Source organism: Acanthopagrus latus, chromosome 20 (assembly GCF_904848185.1).
Source record: "Acanthopagrus latus isolate v.2019 chromosome 20, fAcaLat1.1, whole genome shotgun sequence".
In the NCBI taxonomy this organism is placed as follows: Eukaryota; Metazoa; Chordata; class Actinopteri; order Spariformes; family Sparidae; genus Acanthopagrus; species Acanthopagrus latus.
The window spans coordinates 17,578,976-17,595,172 of record NC_051058.1 but is presented as its reverse complement, the minus strand read 5'-3'; the positions used below and the strand labels follow the sequence as shown (position 1 = coordinate 17,595,172).

Genomic DNA, 16,197 nt, shown 5'->3' with positions numbered 1-16,197 from the left:
GAACCAGTCCCTTATATTTACCAGACTAAATTAAATCCATTAATTTAATGCTTTTTGTGCACAAAATGTGTGTTTTGACTGCTTTCTTAGGGGTGAAGCAGATGGATCAAAACTGATGTAGGTCACTGGGGCACTTTGAACTCCCTGAGGCTGTTAAAACCCACTGAAACTGTAGAAGTATGTCCTCCTCGCACTTTCCCATCTGTGCTTTAACGACGGGGCGCTTTCGGGTGGATGAGGGCGAATCTCTGAGCCGTGGTTCTGCTGGTCGGGCCCGGCTGCGCTGGGGGTTGAAGAGAGGAGGGGGAGTGGTGATAGTGGTTATTTTGGGAGGTGTATATCAGCAAGCATCCCCTCCTGTACTGAGTGCTTGAGAGTGACATGGCAAGTGTTGAATGCAAGAGGGCGCACACAAACACACACACACACACACACGCACACACACACACACACACACACACACACACACACACACACACACACACACACACGGCATTCCACTGTAAGCACATGAAAGCCAGCAGCCTCCCCCGTCTCCTCATGGGTGGAGTGATTTGGTCCCGGAGAGGAGTCAGAGACCTGAACCTCACACTCACTCATTGATCCTCCTTTGAGTGTGAGGAGCTGGAGAAGGGCAGACCCTCTCTCTCTCTCTCACACACACACACACACACACACACAGCAGGCTGTGAGCAGGGATGGTAGCGGAGGAGATTGTGGTGTCCCTCTCAGGTGGAGCCCCGTGGGGCTTCAGACTGCAGGGAGGAGCAGAGCAGCAAAAACCTCTACAGGTGGCCAAGGTACAGTGGAGCCCCGGTGTGTGTGTGTGTGTGTGTGTGTGGCAGAGAATACTTACTGCCACAGCGGTAACATGAGGCGTTGGGTTTAATAGAAAGTACAGCTGTTTGATGGTCAGTCTTGTGGTTTGTTTGTAATTCGAGCTTTTGTTAGAAAGAAAGTTAGAGTCGGCATAAAATCAGTGTAAATGAATCTATAGCTCATTGTGTTTTTATCACTTTGACCATAAATCTCTTGTCAGTGTTACGATCTCGTGTTTCCCACACCTTTACTACTTTCCCTTAGTTTGTTCTCTGCTGGTTTTAGCGAGGCAAGAATTACCACTCTTTGACAACAGCACCGGACTGGAGAGGGATTAGTTTGATGGGCGACATCATACTGGAATTACTATAATCCTGATATCTTTTTAAAGGGGCGCTATGCAGTTTTGGAGAAGGCATCCAAACTCAAAATTTAAATATTTATAGTATTAATGAAGTACTGATACAAATAACAAATATTTATTTTCCCAAAACTGAATAAATGAGCTGCTCTGAGAGGAAAATAAGGTCCCCAGAACACTGTTTGAAGCTAGAAAGGTGGCAGAGTCCGAACATATAATCAAAGTAAAACAGTCTGAAATCTTGTTGTCCCTTCAAGGACAGTTTTTCTCTTCAGTTATTCAGTCATGAAAAAGAAGAGCTTGTTTATTTAGTTTATTGGGGAAAAAATTTCTTCACCAAAACTACATAGAGGACCTTTAAACCTCTGTATCGAAGTTATTGTTACTCAGGAAAATGTAACTCTTCTACTGCTCTTTGAGTGTATAGTCTTCTCTCTACTTCCCTCAGCAGTTATTTATACTTTTGTTTTACCTCTGCCAAGGAGATTGTATTTTCTCTCATGTCCGTTTGTCAGTTGGTTTGTTTTGTGACCAGGATTACACACAAACTACTGAATGGATTTCCACGAAACGTGGGTGGAGGATGGGTCTCGGCCTTGAATAGACCCCATTAACTTTTGAAGTGGATCCAGAAATATCTTGTCATTTTCGTTAACATTGCAAGATTTTTTTTTTTACATTTGCTAAATTTCTCAAAAAGTAATGCAGTGATCTTGATGAAAATTCAGGTGTGTTTAGGTGGCTGATATTTCTGACTGAGTGAGATGCAGAGCAAAATGAAAATCTGGATCCAGCAGTTTGAAATATATTTTATTTGATGTCGGATTGAGCTTGATTGTATCAAAGGGACCAGTTGGGACGTGGCAGAGGTATGCTTGGTACCAGACAGCAGCATAAACAGACAACAACTTCAAATAATCACAGCAAAATTTTCACATAAAAGAAACAAACAACAGACCTAAAACAAGCAGAAAGAGACAGAACCTCTGTGATTACAGTCCTAACCTCCTTGTTGTGATTCTGATGTGTTTGTGGGTCAGAGAACAATGGAAACACATGTTTTTTTGGGTTGATCTTAACTCAGGTTTCATCTCTGCATCCTGATGGCGATCATACATGGCGGCCATTTTCCTTCATGTTATGGTCAGGGCGACAACGTTGCTGTCATTTTACAGCTTCCTAGTTGATCAGCAACTGAAAAGATGATAAATGGTTTATATTTTTAAGGCAAGACAACATATTCGATAACTCGTTAGCTGATGTTAGCGTTCAGCAACTCCCTCGCTAACACCACAGTTTGATTACTTCCTGTGTGTTTCACTTCCAGGTTTAGACAAATGTATCCAACATGTGTGTTGATATTTTTCACTTAATTTTTGCCTTTCTTAATCGTATTGTATCAAACAGAAACTACAGTGTGGTTGAATGCTAACGATAGCTGATGTCAAATGGAAGCTAATCAGTTATTAAATGTGTTGTTTTACCTTAAAGTATGATCCAAATGAAACTATCCATTGTCTTTACAGTTGTTAATCAATTAAGAAACAGTGAAATGCTAAAAATCTGCCAGATTGCCTACGTTTATATGACTTAGAATGGAGCAGAATGACATTTAAGCTTCCCACCCTGAGTGTTATGTAAGAGGAAAATGGCCGCCATGTGAATACCATGTATATAGCAGCAGAGATTAAATTTAGACAGGTTAGTTTGCACTACAGGCATAAACATTATATACTTTATTACTTTTCTACATGTAGCATAAACAACAAAACACGCCCGTAGTAAATAATCAACTTGTTTCAGACTCGTCATCGTCGCATATTTATCGGGCACAGTAAGCCGACTTTAAGCTGAGGAATATTCTTTTTTTTTTTCGCAGAGGCTTTTTTCGTGTCTGTGTTTATATTCGTTGACAGTCCAGAATGTTCTCTCTAATAAGAAAATCTATTCTGGAGAGGAGGAATGTGACCTCGCTCACACCGGCCGTTCAAACTTGGCCCGTCTCTCATGTGCTGTCATAATGTCCGATTCAAGATGGAGGAGGAGGAGGAGGAGGAGGAGGCGGCCGCTCTGGCACCAAACGCCTCTCTTTATCCGGGATTTTCACTCAGATAAGGTCACCTTTAATGAGAGTTTGATCAGTGTGCGTGTGCCTCCTCTTGTTGGTAAGTGTGTGCGTGCGTGTTTGTGTTGATGGGCATACCTCAGATAAGCCCGGCTGGGAGTGGAGCGAAAACTAGAGGATCAGAATAGCTCAATTTAAGAGGAGCTGGATGCTGAGCATGGAAAAAGGCCTCTCGTTCACACACAAAGACACAGAAACACACACACACATGCTCACACACTTTACTGCAAGTACTTTTCTTTCTCCCTGTACCATCTCAGTAGCGCCTGTCTTCCTTCGTCTGGTTTGGAATGTGATTGATTTTCCTGCGAGGTTTTATTTTGGGTATGTGGGGAACATATGGTGAATGACCGGCAGACCCCCCCCTCCTGCTCTCCGCTCTGAACTGGTGATGCAGCTGTTCAAACCCCCTCTTTCATGATGTACACTTGTGCTGTGTGTGTGTGTATATATGTGTGTGTACATCTACGTACGAGAGAGATAGCATGACGCGTGACGCAGAAATTGGATTATTGGGTCAAGAGATACTGATAGAAGCGAACGCTGTTTCGAGAGTCCGAGTAGGTGCGGGAACACACTTTCCTCCTCTCAACATTTTCAGATAAGGTGTGTGTGTGACGTGTGAGGAGACAGAGGGGAGGTTTTTATCTTCTTCTTCCCCGAGTGAACAAGAATACCCGCCTCCCTGTCTACCCCATCTAGCACCCGCCCCCCCCCCCCCCCACAGACATACTTCCTCAATGATCCCATGACATCATCTCTTAGCGACCTCCGGCAACAGCTGCATGACTTCACGAGTTATTTCGATACGAGGAAGACTGGTGGTACATCAGTCGTTTGACAAGTCTCAGAGCATTTGGACTTTTTACTAACAACATACAGTCCATAGGATTTTGAGTAACAACCTAAATGATCGCCCATAATATCAGGATGTTACCTCCTGTCAGTTCTTAAGTAGTTTTCTATAACATTAAATATTCATGATAAGCATCAATCAGATTTGAGTTTAGATATTTAAAACATAATAGGGCTGCAACTGATGGTCATTTTCATTGTTCATTAATATGTCTATTATCCTCTCAGTTAATTGATTAGTTGTTTGGTCAATGTTGATCGATGTTCTCCAACGCTCGAGATGACGTCGTAGAGGAGAAAAGAAACCAGAAAATATTCATGAATAAAAAGTTGGAATCAGGAAAGTTTGATTGTCACAGCTGTAGTTTAGTTTAGAAGCCCAAACATTAGTCAGTTTATATCACAGCTATCATCACGCTTTGTTAAAGATGTTGCTAAATCGCCATTTTCCAAAACAGCCTCACCCATTTCACATCAATGAGAAAAACTGAAATCGCTCTAGAGATAATAAATAAAATAGTGATTTGCATGTGAACACATAATTCTTACTGTAAGAAGAAGTAAGTAAGAAGCTGACAAATGTTGGAAAAAAATACAGTTTCTGAACAGTTTCTGATGATAACAGATCAGAATGCACATACAGGATCACAAAAGGTTGTAGAAGACTGAAAAAATGATGTGGGGATCCTGCAACAAGCTGAAAGATTAATCTTTAGGAACTGCAAGACAAAAAAGATAGAAAGAGAAAATTATGTGTTATTCTTCATAGATTCCTCAGACTATAGCTTGTATTTCTTGTGATTTACTGGATATTTCCCCCTTCCTGGTCAAAATAACTGAAAGACATGCAGTGTGTGACAACAGTGTGTTGTAATGGGTCAAAATCCATAAAGGTGGAAAACTACATGTCTTAAAATAACTAATATAAAACAGTGAAGAATAGGTGGCAAAGTAAACAATGCCCTGCCATTTCCCACAGCACTGACATCTAATGCATTAACCCTTCTTCTCTCCGCAGGTACGCAGGCGCAGCAAAGCCTGCAGAGCTGGACTGAAGGAGTATGACGAGCTGGTTGCCATCGGCCAGCAGTTGTGTGCCGAGCTCAGTCATGCTGAAGCCATGAACCTCATAGATGCACAGAATGCCACGCTCAGCCTGAGGGTGAAAAGGTCAGGACTCACACACACACACACAGCGCACAAAAACACATCAAGCAAACCGACGCATGTTTTACATTTTCACAACTTGTCATCTGTACGTTTCCATCCAGGGCCCCGTCTGGGCTCCACTCCTCGTCTTACTCTGGTCGCTCTGCGTCGCCCCGCTCCTCCACCAGGGTCCTGTCTCCAACCGCGGCCCCCTTGTCCTCCCATCGCTCCTCCCTCCTCTCCCCCACCGGGATAACCAGGGGCATCACTTCCCCTCCAGACAGCGAGGCGTACTACGGGGAGACGGACAGCGACGCGGACACACAGTTGCACACGCAGCGACGTCAACGCCGCACGCCTCCTCACGCACGCTCACCTGCTCGCTATGACAACCAAGAGGAGGAGGAGACCTCAGAGATGAGCGGGTAAGGGGCAGTGATCAGAGCCACACCCCATGAACTGTTGTTTTTATCCTTGTAAAACATAAAACTTTGAGGTTACTCTTCATTGTATCTTAAGGTATGAGAGCGCCACAGATGCAGGGCTCTCCACGCAGGGCCAGTGGGAGGCTCAGTGTCTCCCTGGCGTCCCTCGCAGAGAGCTCATCTACCAGCCCCTCCAGGCCGAGTGGACCACTCCAGAACACACCCCGCACACTCTGACCCCTCACACACTCACACCAACCCCAGACCAGGGGCTGGTGGAAGCCGAGGGAGAGGGGGACAGCGGCTTCCAGGAGGTGGCGGGCTGCATTGGGCTCCCCTGCCCGCCGCTTGTGTCTCCTGAGCGGGCGAAAGAGGCTCTGATGTTGAGTAAACATCTGGTGCCCATGGTGGGACCACAGCTGACCCCTGTGAGCGACGAGCTCTCCACCACTTACATGGACAAAGCACGGCAAGCCAGTGAGTATATATCTTCACACAAAACTACAGTACAATGAATACAACGAGATTATAAAGTGGTTTAGAAATATACACGGGATGCTACACAATCACACATAGAATATATAATGGTATATATAATGTGTAACTGATGCTACGGTGGCTGTATACGTCACCTCCACCAGTAAAAGTTGTTGGATCCTGTCCATCAAGTTTAAGGATAATACACCAGCTGCCCACCAAAAAGAGGAATTCCACGACTCTCGCTGTAACGCGGCTATTTCAGTCTTGACAACTGCGTTTTAGCTTTTTAATTTAAATTCCAAACATTCCCCCGGTGTCTCTGAGGGCATCAGCTGCAGAGAGCCGCATCCTCCCGAAGCTTAAATAAAACGCTGCATCACCCTCTAGTGGTTATTATCCAGAACCGGAGCATCCAGTCACATTCACGGGCCAGTGGTGATGGGGTGAGATATACCAGATACCGACAGAGATATTCCTCCTCCCCCCCGTCCCCCCGAAACAGCATCCTGTCTCTTCTGTCAGTATTCTGAGCATTTGCCTCACTCACTGTATTTATAGGCATTGAAGCTGTCTGATTGATAGACTGGTCGCATCTCTGACTTACAGGGCACACAGCTGAATATGCAGTGTGTAGTTGTGTGTGTTGATGTGAATTTTTGTGTATGTGCAAGCGGTGGCGTGCATGTGTGCGCAGTATCAGTGCAGCGTCTTTCATTCTTGAGCAGAAATCTTTTGTCAACGGGGTTGTTGGACCAATCAACAAAGATTTAGATAATTGATCAAGATTCGCTGTAAGCAGCTTCTCCACTGTGAAGATTTACTGCTTTTCTCTCCTTTTTAAATGACTGTAAATTAAATATTTTTGGCTACAGTGGCTCTTTTGGACAGGAAAATATTTTATTGGCTAAGCAATTAATTTACTAATCTGAAAAAGGTTTGTGGGTGAGATGAAAAATGGGAGGTTTTCACTTTTCTTTCCTTAATATCTTTGTTTTTGCTGTATAGTTTATTATGTCTTTAGGCATAAAGTTTTGTGTAGGAAACAGTTGAATAAGCGTTGCAAGGGGTCACAAGCAAAGTGATTTGGACCTACAAGATAAATGTAAAAAGTAGCAATCTAGCATGATTTCAGCTGTGATGGTGACATATAATTTTAAAGGAATAGTTTTTGGAAATATGCTTGTTTCCCAATTAGCTTCCGTTAGCTGGTCGCTAATCATCCTGGGGTCTGTGTAAACACAATGAAAAATGCAACTCAGTATCAAGAAGTATCAACACTAAGTTTGGAAAACAAATGAGATATGTATACATAAAACAAAAGAACAACAATAAAAGAAACAATAACAAACACAGAGCTGAAGGAACAAAAGCAGAAATCCAGATGAGAACACCAGTACCAGTGTGATATCAGGGAGGAGTTAGCTTAGCTTAGCATAAAGTCAAGGAACAAAGGGAAAAAGCTAGCATGGATTTGTTAAATGCTAACAAAATCTGCTCATTAGCATCTATGAAGCTTACAAACTAAAGGAAAAGTTCACCCCAAAAAATCGTGCATTTCATGACAGACTATGTACTGGGCTGCACTTAACGAGAAGACGTCAATTAAATCCCTCCACAATGTTGAACTATTCTTCTAAAGTTTTATCAGCCTTGTCTGATTAACAAGGTAACAATGATCACAGTTGATACATCTGAATACTTATGCACTGACTCATTACTGACTGCTGCAGTAATGAGGGATCTGTCCTCCTGTGTGACTTATGTTAAGGCTTTACTACAGGACGAGTGATGACTGAGGTGTTCAGGGACCTGCCCTTTCTCACGTTACGCACACACACACACACACACACACACACACACACACACACACACACACACATACATACAAATGAGCATTGCCTTTATCCTTGGGTATGGAGATTGTTGTCTCTGTTTCAATAGAGTTGTGTACCTCTGTGTGTTTGTGTGCAGTGTTTGTTAGGTGCGAAGTGTCAGCAGCAGAGAACGTCAGATCAGTGAAGAGTTATGACTGAGCTTTCCTCTTTAAACTATAACTGGCTTTATGAACTCATACACACACACGCACACAAACACACACTCAATGACACCGCTGTCTAAATATCCTCTGGTGTGGGGTCTTCCCGTCCTTGTGTGTGTGTGTGTGTGTGTGTGTGTGTGTGTGTGTGTGTGTGTGTGTGTGTGTGTGTGTGTGTGTGTGAGACAGAGACCGGACAGGTGTTTGATGCCTGTCACACAGACAGGAATAGTGGGTTGACATCATGTGTTGGTCTGGGTTGCTGGACAAAGGTCTTTACATGGGCTGTGCCCTCAGAGAAGAACTGGTGGACAGACACTAAACGGTTCCCCACTCAGAGCAGAACTGGACTCTGTGAGGGTGTGTGTGGGAGGGCCTGAGGGAGTTTAAGGACACACACACACTCACGCTTGTGACATGAGGGTTCTCACATCTTCTTCAGGGTCAGATCTAAGTGGACACACAGTCCCACAAGTCGTGTACGCAGGTAAGACACGTTAAAACCTTTTTATGTGTTCTTAACACTTAATTTCCACACAGATTGACTCACATTAGAGGAAGTGCACAAATGTTGTTTTTCTTAATTTCTTTTCGATGTCAGCACCTTAGGAAGTTTGACTATCTGTTATTCTGTTCTTGACTGATGATCCTGATGAACTTATGTAGACCTGAGGATGTTATTGAGCCGCTCTACCTGTGTTTGTGCATCTTATTTTGTGGTTGTCTGCTATAAACAGATATAATGTTGAAGTGTTTATACTGTAGAACTTCATCAACTTGATGAAGCCATGTTGCCCACTGTTGGACGGATACATGAATATTTTGTAGTTGTGCTAGCGGCATAGATCTAGAGATCTCAATGTCGGACTAGTGGTTAGCTCATCCGTCAATTTACCAATTTGTTCGACAATGAAATATCTCTGGATAAATAGTTGTGCTATGTGTACAGATATTCAAGACTAGCACTCGATTGATATTCTGAAATTGATATAGTGGCCGATATACTGTATACTTCTTTTATACAACAAACCCTCAAATGTGGTTCCAAAGATACGTTACAGAAGTAGGATATTTTACAGTTTCCAAACCGATGAATCTCTGATACTATCAGCCAAACAATACATGGGTCGGGTTCTATTTGTGACTTTGATGGCGCCTTGACAGTTCCTCTTGCACAATCATAAAGTCACCTTTTGTGGTTTTGGGTCAAATGTCAGTTAAGATATTAGGAGAATTGTCATTAATTTGGCGGAGACATTTATGTTCTCCTCAGGATGAAGTAACCTTCCTCTTGCACCGTCTCTGAGTCAACATTTTAATGTGTGCAATACTTGTTTAATGGCTAAACAGCATTCTCTCGAGCCTCAGGTGTTGTTTGTGTTTAGGGCTAGTTAGCAAACATTAGCATGCTAACTGAGATAGTGTGAGCTGAGATGTGTTAGCTTTTAGCTCCCTGGACCAATCTGAGCAGTTAGCATTACTGTAGTAGACCCTTGTTAAAGTCGTGTTGAGGATGGCTTTCATCTTGCTACAGAGATATCTGAGTTTTGCACTTGAAAGATTGTTTGATGTTGGGATTATACGTGTGTTTATGTCTCAGTAGGCTTGACTGTATGAAGGTTATATAGAATATGGATTTATGTGTGTGCAGAGGCTGAATCAGACTTACATATACATATAGTTATGTAGTGAGGATATTCATGTGAGCCGAGCCAAGATACTAAAAAGACTCAAATAGCCTTGGACTGAGATACACACATGTGCCCAAACAAGCATTTGTGCAGGACAGACACTGTGATCTAACCTTCCCAGAGTGTGTGACTCAACTCTGGAGAGCAGCAGGAATTCTTTGTTCTAAATCCACGACACACACTCCTGTCTGTCACTGGTAATCCTCATGGCAGCTCCTCACTGTGATAATACTGTATAAATCAGCCACTGCTTGCCGTCAGTGAGGCCTGTTACACTGTTGTCTCCCTCATTTGTCGCCCGTGCCTTGTTATGTATTCATTAGGAATCTCATTACCGGTTCCCTCCTTTGTTTCATCTCTCTTCCAGCTCATTTATTTTGGTCTCTGTCTCTTTTCTTTTCCTGTCTTGCAGAGTTGCAGCGTGGGGAGAGTGTGGTGGAGAAACAGGTGAAGGAGGCTCGTACCAAATGCCGCTCTATTGCGTCGTTGCTGACTGATGCTCCCAACCCCAACTCGAAAGGGGTGCTTATGTTCAAGAAACGCCGGCAGAGGGCCAAGAAGTACACGCTGACCTGCTTTGGCAAAGCTGAGGGAGATAGAGGAGGGGAGACAGAAGGAGAGACAGGAGGGGAGACAGAGGAGGAAGGAGGGAGCTCTTTCCTTAGTGGCTCAGAAGTTGACGAAGAGGGATTCTCAGCATCATTTGACCCTACGTGGGATACCGGTTATCTAGACCTGCTGGACAGGAGAAGCTCTGCCTGCCCGTCAACCACACCTACTACTCCAACAACGCCTACAACCAATCACAATTTAGGGCTGGACATCTCAGCCTATCAGACTCCAGGCCTTGGGACCTCTGTCAATCAAAGCCCAGGGTTGGAGGTCTCAGGGCAGGAAAGCTCAGCCTATCAGGGCTCAAGGCTGGACAGCAGCATCACGAAGCAGCCAATCAGTAACTACCCTGCGCACATGTCTCCTCCAGCTGTTGCCTTGACCAATGGGGGGTCGGTAGCTGTAAGTCGGGCTAGTGTTGTTCTGAGCCCGCCCTCTCAGACACCCCTTCTGAGCCAAAACGGGCAGAATGGCATGCTAAATTCTAGTTCCAACCCTGATCTGAGCCCGATCACAAACTCAGATCATCACATGAACGCCAGCCTCAGTCCTAATCAAGGGGTTCTGAACCGCACCGCACGGCCCTTCACCCCAGGCCCTTCATCTTCTCGTGCATCTGTAACCTCTGTGATGTTTCGCCCTCCCCAACCCAAACCCACAGCCGTGACCATGGTGACTATCCAGCCTACTCGCCATCCATCAGGGCCTGATGCGAGGAGAGCCGTGTCTAGCACCTCTCTGTACATCCCTCCAAGAAATAACACCAGCAACACTCCCCCCTCTGTTAACTCTCCCCCATCAGCTCTCTCCCCACCATCCTCTCTGTCCTCTGCACCTTTTGTCCAGCCTGCTGCAAATCCGCCAACATTTTACCATCAGCCTGCAGTGCACGCTTCCCCCTCCACCCAGTTCTCTCCTCCTGCAGCTCAAAATACCCTGGTGTATCCATCACCTGCTCAACCCTTCTCCCCTCCAGCTTCACAGCCATTTCCCTCTCATCCTGCTCCTACTTATCCACCTCCCTCCACCTACATTTCTCCCATCTCCCCTCCCCATCCCCCAGATTTTACTCAAGCTTCCTTCCATACCCAACCGATCCCTCCAGCTCATCCTCCACCTCCCCCTGCCCAACCTTCTCCATCTCCATCTCCATCTGCCCACCCTTACATCAACATGACAGGTGCAGAGACTCCTGGTCCGCATACTGCCATGGCATATGCCTCACCTCCCCAGCCTACAGCCTCCGATTCACTGGTGACACGTGAGCAGCGCATCTCAGTCCCAGCCGCTCGCACCGGCATCCTGCAAGATGCCCGTCGTCGCAGCAGCAAGAAACCGATGTTCTGTGCAGTCCAGAATAAAGATGTTAATCCAAACCCGGACTTAATGTCGATGGTCCAGAACATGGATGACCGATTTGTGAGAGCTGCACCCAGTGGGGAGACCGGACATGAGTCAGGGCCTGAGGAGGACTGGCTGAGGTTGGGAGCAGAGGCCTGCAACTTCTTGCAGGCTCAGCGGGGACCTAGGCCACCTCCTGTAGCTCCGAAACCACAAGCTTCTCCAGTGCCACAACTGGCGGGGAAGGGAGGTCAGCTGTTCGCCCGCAGGCAGAACAGAATGGATCGGTACATTGTGGAGCGAGCCCCCTCTGTTGCTGCAGCACCTTACTCCCCCGCCCAGACGAGGGAGCCCTCACCCACGCCTTCTCTTCCTGCCACCTGGAAATACTCGTCCAACATCCGTGCTCCTCCTCCCATCAGCTACAACCCACTTCTCTCTCCCTCCTGCCCTCCAAAAGCCCAGAAGAAGCCTGAGGTGGCAAAGTCTTCACCAGCTGGATCTAAAGGGCACAAAGCGGGCATCAAGCCTGTGGACATTATGAGCCACCAGCCCTACCAGCTCAACTCTTCTCTGTTCAGCTATGGGGGTGGGGTTCCCCAGGACACTTCCACCTATCAGCAGCAGCAGCAGCAACAGCAGCAGCGGGGTCCTCAGAAGACAGCACGAGTATATGAAGTGAAGCGCTTCTCTACACCCCCACCGACATCCACAGGGCCTGCCCTCAAAGTCATTGTACCTCGATCAGCCACGACACTTGGAGAACCCCTGTGGCGCTCTGAAGTCACATCCCCTCCACCTAACCCCACCCCCTTCCAACCCTTTCAATCTCAACCCCATCCTCACCAACCTCAGTGGGCCACCTCCCCACTGTCTCCCCAACCTCCCCCTGCTCCTACTGCTCCACTCCCTCAGCTCCCCACCTTCTCCTCTGCTCCTGCTCCACACCAAGTCCAGTCCCCTACTTTCTCCCACTTTCAGGCCCCCAGCAGTGCCCAGTCCAACAGGCAGTTTAAGAGCGCCCCAGATCTGAGTCCTCTGAACCCTGCTGGTGCCTCTCGGCCGGCTTCAAGCAGCACTCAGCCTCCCAGGGTGCCCCGGCCCAGGTTCAGCACTTCCAACCTGGGTTTGCAGCCTTGTGTTTGGCGCCCTGGATCCAGCACACACTGAACAGACACAAACCACGGCTCTATTGGAACATAGAGCAACATTTTCGTAATAAATCCATGTGTTTTTAGTTTTGCAATATTGTTATTCAAGCTTGCAGCTTGGGGTTTTATCAGCCACGATTGTTCACAAGATCTGCTTGAATCGGCCGCCCACGTAGCACATGTTATCACTTGCTTTTAATCTTTGGTTGTAGTTAAAGGGAACACCGTGTTTTGCAAAGGAAACCTGAGAGAAGTTTAAAAAAGGAGCTGAACAGCAGATAGGAAAGGATAGAAAGACATGTGGGAGGAAACTGAAATAAAGCTCTGTAAATATTGTACTGATTGATGAAAAATTAAGTTTAAAGTCAGAAAAGAAGAATAGAGGACGTGAAAAGACAAGACTGTCGTAAGAGAGATGTAGCCGATGATAGGAAAAGGTCAACAGGAAAGCACAGGAAGCACTGATGAAGTTTCATGTTTAACTTCACAATCGTTTTGTTTGTTTCTTGATTTTAGGTTGCCAGCTTTACACATGGACAGGGACTACAGATGAAAATTAGCATTTTGGCAAATTTTCATGACAGTTAAGTTCATGAACACACACTGTCCCTGAGAAATAAACTGACTAAATACATTTTTAAAGAATCTGTAAACACTATACAGTACATATTGCCATTGTGCTATATCATATTAGAAATGTTGCTTACTTTGAATTTAAAGCTGCTGTAAGTGTTGTTGTCATTTTAGTGTTGTTAGCAAGCCCCTCCCTCCTCTCTACATAACCACACTTGCAAAACTCTTGGTCGGAGAAGTCTGGATCCTGCTAACCTGTGTGTTGCCTGAGCAGACAGACCACCTCTTTATGGAGCTTTCTGTCCTGATTGGATAAAGTGGGCAGGGATATGGGAACATTTCTTTTCTCTTTTACTGGCGGAGGAAAGACATCGGTTACTGACTAAACATTAAGGGAAAACTGTTGTAATCAAGAGCTATTTAACAATTATTTTGATTCTTAAAAATAGCGCTTACAGCAGCTTTAAAGTAGCTACAACTAGTTCCTCCTCTGATAAAGTATATATTCTAAATATTTGTGTTTGATGATTCTGAGTGCCTTTTTTAGTTGCACTCCGCAGCAGTGTGTGCTTTGTTTTGTGTAGATTTTCATGAAGGCCCACGAAGCAGGGAAGCCTTTTACAGTGCACTTGTACACTTCTGATCTGTTGATATGAAACAGGAGAGGTATAACGCGTCTGTTTAGCTGTGATTCTTTTCCACAGAGACTGGGAGACTGAATAAAAATAGACATGAGTCACATCAGCTGTCATTCTGTTTCTTCCTGTGTCACCCGCGTCATCACCCGCTCCCACACCGGGCCTCAGTATCTCCTTCCTCCCTATTTACCCTTTTTCTCTTTTTCAGGTATTTTCTGGCGAGTCTAACAGCTTAATTGTTCTCTCAGGATTTGGGCAGTTTTGAGATCAAATGTGCAGCCTTCAAAAGCTATAATTTAGGGCTTCAAGGAAATATGTTTTTAAGATTTCACCACATGGAGGCACTGTAGGACTTGTCATGCAGTCATGTTGCACCACCAATGTATGGTCTCCTTTCTCATCTCATCACAGATCCTACAATGTAGTAACCTTTAGTGAGACAGGGAAAAAAATATGGGCTCCATTTTACATCTTATGTCTTTCGACCCTTAAAGGAGCATTACGTAGTATTGGGAGGAAGAGAAAGATCTTCATCAAAAACTATATAAACATATGCTCTTCTTTTTCATGACTGCATAAGCAAACTGACCTTAAAGGACAACACAGATTTTATATTTTGTACTGTTTTACTTGTGTATGTGGTGAACCCTGTTACCTTTCTAGCTTCACAGTGTTACAGTGCACAACCTTTTCCTCTGAAAAAAGCTTGTTTATTCAGTTTTGGAGTTCTGCGTTTGTATTATTACCTCAGTAATATTGTAAATATTAAAATTCTGATTTGTAATTTCTTCTCCAAAACCCTTTTTTAAATAAAGTCAGCTACATCCTGGCTGCGAACACACAGTGTATTTGGTAATCAAGCTCAATGAGAACAGATAAGGCATCAAATACATGGTATGTGCTCATCCCAGTTGAAAATTGTCCTTGTATGACTGTTGGCCATCATTTTTGGAGCAGTTTTTCTGTTTAATGACAGCCACCTGATGGCCTTGGCGCTTTGAAACCCAACCACGGCCACAGAAAGAGATCTAACCTTTGACCCTTGACTGGGATCAGGTGACAGTCGGGGCTAACTTTAGCTGCTAACTTTAGTCCTGTGCAGGTTCACTGGTAAGCTTAGCTGCTGCGCTAGTGGAAGGTGCAACACACACACACACACAAATCCCTGCAGTGTGCAGAATATTCACTTCTCAACAAACTAGGTCACTGGATTTTAGAAATATATAAAAGCTGTAACTGCACTTATAGTAATGACTGAAGTGGCTCTTTTAACTCTCGGCCAAATTACCAAATTAGTTCTACAATTCTACCCCGTTCGGTCTTTCTCCTCTTCTCGGTTAATACCTCACTCACTCGGATGCACACACACACACACACACACACACACACACAGCCCATTTCACCTATTTTTGGAGCCGTTAATCTCCAGCTATTTGGCCCGGTGCTAAACTCTTAATTCTGATGGCTTTTTTACAATGTGATTGAGAGCGGAGTGGAAGAGCTACCTCATACATCCTGCCCCTACCCTCCGCTCAGCCAAAGAGCCTCTTTCCTCACACCGTGTTTCTGGGTCGACAGAGTCGAGTGTTTGGGGTCAAGGATCAGGGTTTAGGGGCAGGTCAAATGATGGGCAATTATTGGTCCTCCACACTCTCATGTTGATCGATTTCTTTCTTTGAATGTCTTCTGATTCATTACTACCTGATCTGTTAAGTATTAAAAGAAGGTAATTTGTAATAACCAACTAGCTCTGTAATAAACCTTCGAAATGGGAGTTAGATCCCCTGATGGATTTATAACCCAGCTACACACTCATCTGTATCAAGGCCACCTGGCCCATCCAATTTCAGGTCTACCACACTACGCACATTATACATCACGACTCTAAGGATGGGCACAACACTACATCTCCTTTTCCCCCCTAATTTTAAAGCTAAATAGC

The 16,197-nt window shown here is 45.0% G+C and overlaps 1 protein-coding gene across 2 annotated transcripts; it reads left to right on the top strand.

Annotated features, from left to right (window-relative positions):
• Nucleotides 1-558: 558 nt before the first annotated feature.
• Nucleotides 559-14,358, top strand: synpo2lb (synaptopodin 2-like b). 2 transcript variants are annotated; one of them, XM_037080302.1, is made up of 6 exons: nucleotides 559-800; nucleotides 5,179-5,330; nucleotides 5,432-5,734; nucleotides 5,829-6,211; nucleotides 8,692-8,736; nucleotides 10,353-14,358. In XM_037080302.1, the coding sequence occupies exons 1-6, from the start codon at nucleotides 699-701 to the stop codon at nucleotides 13,061-13,063; spliced, it is 3,696 nt and encodes a 1,231-aa protein (XP_036936197.1). In that variant the 5' UTR covers nucleotides 559-698; the 3' UTR covers nucleotides 13,064-14,358. The 2 variants fall into 2 exon arrangements, with proteins under 2 accessions (XP_036936197.1, XP_036936198.1); XM_037080303.1 differs by lacking the exon at nucleotides 8,692-8,736 and having other exon boundaries at nucleotides 560-800.
• Nucleotides 14,359-16,197: the final 1,839 nt, after the last annotated feature.